The sequence below is a fragment of the Ceratina calcarata genome, unplaced genomic scaffold, assembly GCF_001652005.2.
Source record: "Ceratina calcarata isolate Rehan_Ccalc_2016 unplaced genomic scaffold, ASM165200v1 scaffold848, whole genome shotgun sequence".
Taxonomy (NCBI): domain Eukaryota; kingdom Metazoa; phylum Arthropoda; class Insecta; order Hymenoptera; family Apidae; genus Ceratina; species Ceratina calcarata.
Window position 1 is genome coordinate 4,602 of NW_017179819.1, and position 3,780 is coordinate 8,381.

Here is a 3,780-nt window from a genome sequence, read left to right on the forward strand (position 1 = left end):
AATTATTTAAACAGACAAATCGCAATCCTAACGAATACTTCAGTTATCAATAAATTAATTTTTTTTATCACCAATTATGAACTGTAGAATTTTTATTGTATTTATTATATGAATTATTATATATTTATTTATATATATTTATTTATTGTATTTATTACTGACGAGTGTAAAAACTGGCCATAGATATTTATGATGGGGTTCTATGAACAGTGCCGCGACTGAAGCAGCTGTTTCTAAGCTGGAGCCAGCTAGGCACCGAGGACAGGGTGCAACTGGACGCGAAAGTTGCCAACTGGTGTTGCCCCAATAGGCGACAATTGTACAAACCTCTCCAGGAGGCACTCATCCGCTGGGAAACCGTGCAGGACACTCAAGGTCCTTAATAAAAAGTTATATAAATTCACCTGAAACATTTGCCCTTATCATACCTAAAATTACATTAATTGCATTTCCTTCCCATAACTTAAAATCAATATTATTCATGTATTATTTTTATTATTATTATTATTCATGTAATTTAAAAAGTAGTATAACAAAATAGTCAAGTAAATAAACGAAAATTCATAGAATGTATTATTTTATAAGAAATCTATTATTTCCTTTGATTGCTTAAAAAAAATAAATGGTCGATTTAACAGGTGCTCCGGGTTGCGAACCAGGGATGGTCTCCTTCTCGTGCGATCCCCAACTCGAAGAGGAACTAGTGAGCGTGATTTATAGTCTGGAGCTGCTGTTCACGAAGAATCGACGAACTCGCGAAATCGACATGGAATACGAAGTGGGTCGTTGCACGGATCTCAAGAGAGACATGTCACTGAACCTGAACTGTGACAATAATTTGCGGTCAATGTTGAGTCCTAAAGACAGGACACCCCACTCGGTGCACAGCTGCGGTTACATCGCCGATTTCAAACAATCCGACGAAGAACTCAGCGGATACTTGACTAATTGATTAATCGATTGGTATCATCGACGTGGATTATCAATTAAGGCTTTGCTAGTGGGAAACGAGGTATCGTGTAAGGACGATTTTTACAGTGAAAGAGAATCGGGTATATATGGGATTTTATTAGAAATTTTTATAATTGAAGCACTGAATTGTACAAATACTTGAGTCATAGAAAGTTAGGGATAAGGTAAGAACGTAATGGAATAAATTCCTTCAATTATTCGCAACCAAACGGGAACTGATATTATTTTTTATTTAATAGATTTTGGATTAAACATTTTTCTGTTTAAAGCTAATTTATTTTAAGTTCTACTTTTTATAAATAGACGAAGTCTGTGATTGATTAAATTCAGGGGTGGTTAGTGACATAAAATATTTTATTAATCATCGTTATAGGGTCAAGGTGTACATACATTCAAATAATATACAGTTCGACCATCTTTATACAACGAAACGATACGAAACAGAATGGAACGTGTTCGGATCACAATCGCATAATTCCTCGTTAATCATTCCCTCGTCTATAATATACATAATTATTATTACACAGCAATAATAATAAGTCTCAGGACGAACGCTGCTCATTGAGAGAAAGGTTATTACGATACAGTGCACAATCGATTAAAACCGCGCATCGCGATAGCAAGGAGCGCACCTTGGATCGTGTATCACCCGAGATTATCCTCGCTACATTGGAGAAGTTTGTGCATCCCGGCAAAACACAAATCGTAGCCACGGTTGTCTCGGCTCGCGACGTCTCTCATTTTTAATTGTTCCTATTTACATTTTAGTTTAAAACAAATCCTGTGCGGTCCGTCTTCACGTCGAGGATGAGGAGCTGTTGTACGGGAACCTAAGTTATTCGAAATCGTGGGGTGGTTAAGTACTATGAAAGCTAGCTAAACGGCCGAAGGAATCGTCGAGAATAACGAAGGTTCCTTTTACACTTTTTTTTTTTCGCTACTGTCCTTCTTAAAAAGAAAATCTGGGACCACATAGGAGGAAAGTTTCCAGCTTGAAACACGTTTACATTCTCCATTGCGGAGGAGAGGGTCGCCCGAGGTGAAATTCAGTTTGAATCACAGATGTATGTCGGCTAGGTCCGATAGTTTGATCGGACGCGTCTATTGCTACTAGTTTCCGTCGCTTTTTGTCTCCGGGCGACGGCGTCGGAAGGAGAACCCTAATTTTCTTAATACAGCTCCTTTCCCAAAGAGAGTTTTTCTTCATAGAAGAAATCGATGCGGGGGGGCGGGGGCTGTGTCATCGGTTTTTTGTGAATATTGCACAAACTCGTATTTTGTCTAACGATTTATAAAAAGCCCAATACCGGGGCCGACGGGTCCTCTTCGGATTTAAAGAAGGTTGCGTCGTTTTAGTTGAAATCCTGAAGGGCAGAATAATCTTCCGATTTCAAACTGTATCTCGATAGTAGTCGGTGTGTCTGAACGCTCCGAAGGATTCTTTTATTATTGCAGTCAGAGTCCAGGCAATGTCTGTTCCTCGTTCGTCGACAATTTTTCACGTGGAGAACGATAATACTTTGAGAGTTGAATGCGCTACAACGCGCAGGAATCTCGTTACGCAGCCCCGCGCTCCTCCCCCGACCCGTCGCAATTAAACAGCCCCGAGATATTCGCTTGGCGGCTGCCACGGAGAGGTAATTTAGGTCCTTTCGTCACCACAACACGCGTTCTAAATGGTGTACCGCTTAATAGTTTTTTAATATTCTGTCGATGGTACCATGCCGTGTGTGCCGCTAGACAAATACGCGAAAAACAAGTCCTCGTCCGATCGACGATCTCCGCGACAGCTTCGTCAATTTTTTTTTTTTTTTTATTGCTTTTAGATCGCCCTTTGCTTTTCCTAAGGATCGCTGCGACGATCGTCGACGGGACTGAGTCCTTCGCTCTCTGTGCCATGTTTTCTTGCCGTGAATCGCGAAACTCCAGCGCGAATTAATTAGAAAACCGATAGGACGTGGTCCCGCAAGAATTGAGTTCTCGTCTCGAGACGGCGTGGACTGAAGCGTGGCCTGAAAGCTGAACGGCAGCGACGGCTCGTCCGCGGTGACGGAAAGCGATCTCGCGTATCCACTTGTACCTTCGTATCGTATCATTATAAACAGGCACGAATCTCGTTATTTAATCCCCGTGAAAAGAATATTCTAAATTAGTTAGTTTCAATCGATTACATAGTCGACAATTATACGATAAATCATAAACGAAATTTCCATTTTTATTAAAAACACAAGTTCTTACTTTTTCTAAAAAAAAATTTTCATTCGTTCACGTTCGTGGAACAAGTACCCATGAAACGATGATACGATAGCAAGATGTGACACACGCGTTTAGGGCAGATTATTATACTAAGACCGCCTGCGCTGTGTACAGGGTATGAAACGTATTTTTTTCTTTTTTTTTTTGTATTTTCTCTTAAATAAATCTAAATTAAACGTACGAGTAGAAACACATTTGCCCGTATGCTAAATAGAGGCTAAAGAGATATACACACAAGATCCAACCGAGTACCATGCATACGCGCCATTAGTACAAACGTGAGTGATAACTCCGCCGTGGACCAAAAACGGTTTACTCTCATTACTTTCTTCCATTTGGTCGCTCGCCTCATTAACGCCTCCGCACTACCAAGAAGTTCGTTTAAATAATAATGTCTTCTCTGGTAACGAAATTAAACGAATCGGAGCGTCTGGGGGGAGCTGCTAAAACGCGGGTCAAGTGGATTTAACAACGACGTAAACAGAGTGCAGTCATTATTCTTCTTCTTCTTTCTTCTGCCAGGTTGCGTGTGTGGTTTACATTCGCGTGTCG

At 40.4% G+C, this 3,780-nt stretch overlaps 1 protein-coding gene across 1 annotated transcript; it reads left to right on the top strand.

Moving 5' to 3' along the window:
- Positions 1 to 76: 76 nt before the first annotated feature.
- On the top strand, positions 77 to 1,057 carry LOC108631181 (uncharacterized). Its single transcript, XM_018034921.2, has 3 exons — positions 77 to 83; positions 211 to 375; positions 639 to 1,057. Exons 1-3 carry the CDS (start codon positions 77 to 79, stop codon positions 950 to 952), a joined length of 486 nt encoding a protein of 161 aa, XP_017890410.1. The 3' UTR covers positions 953 to 1,057.
- Positions 1,058 to 3,780: the final 2,723 nt, after the last annotated feature.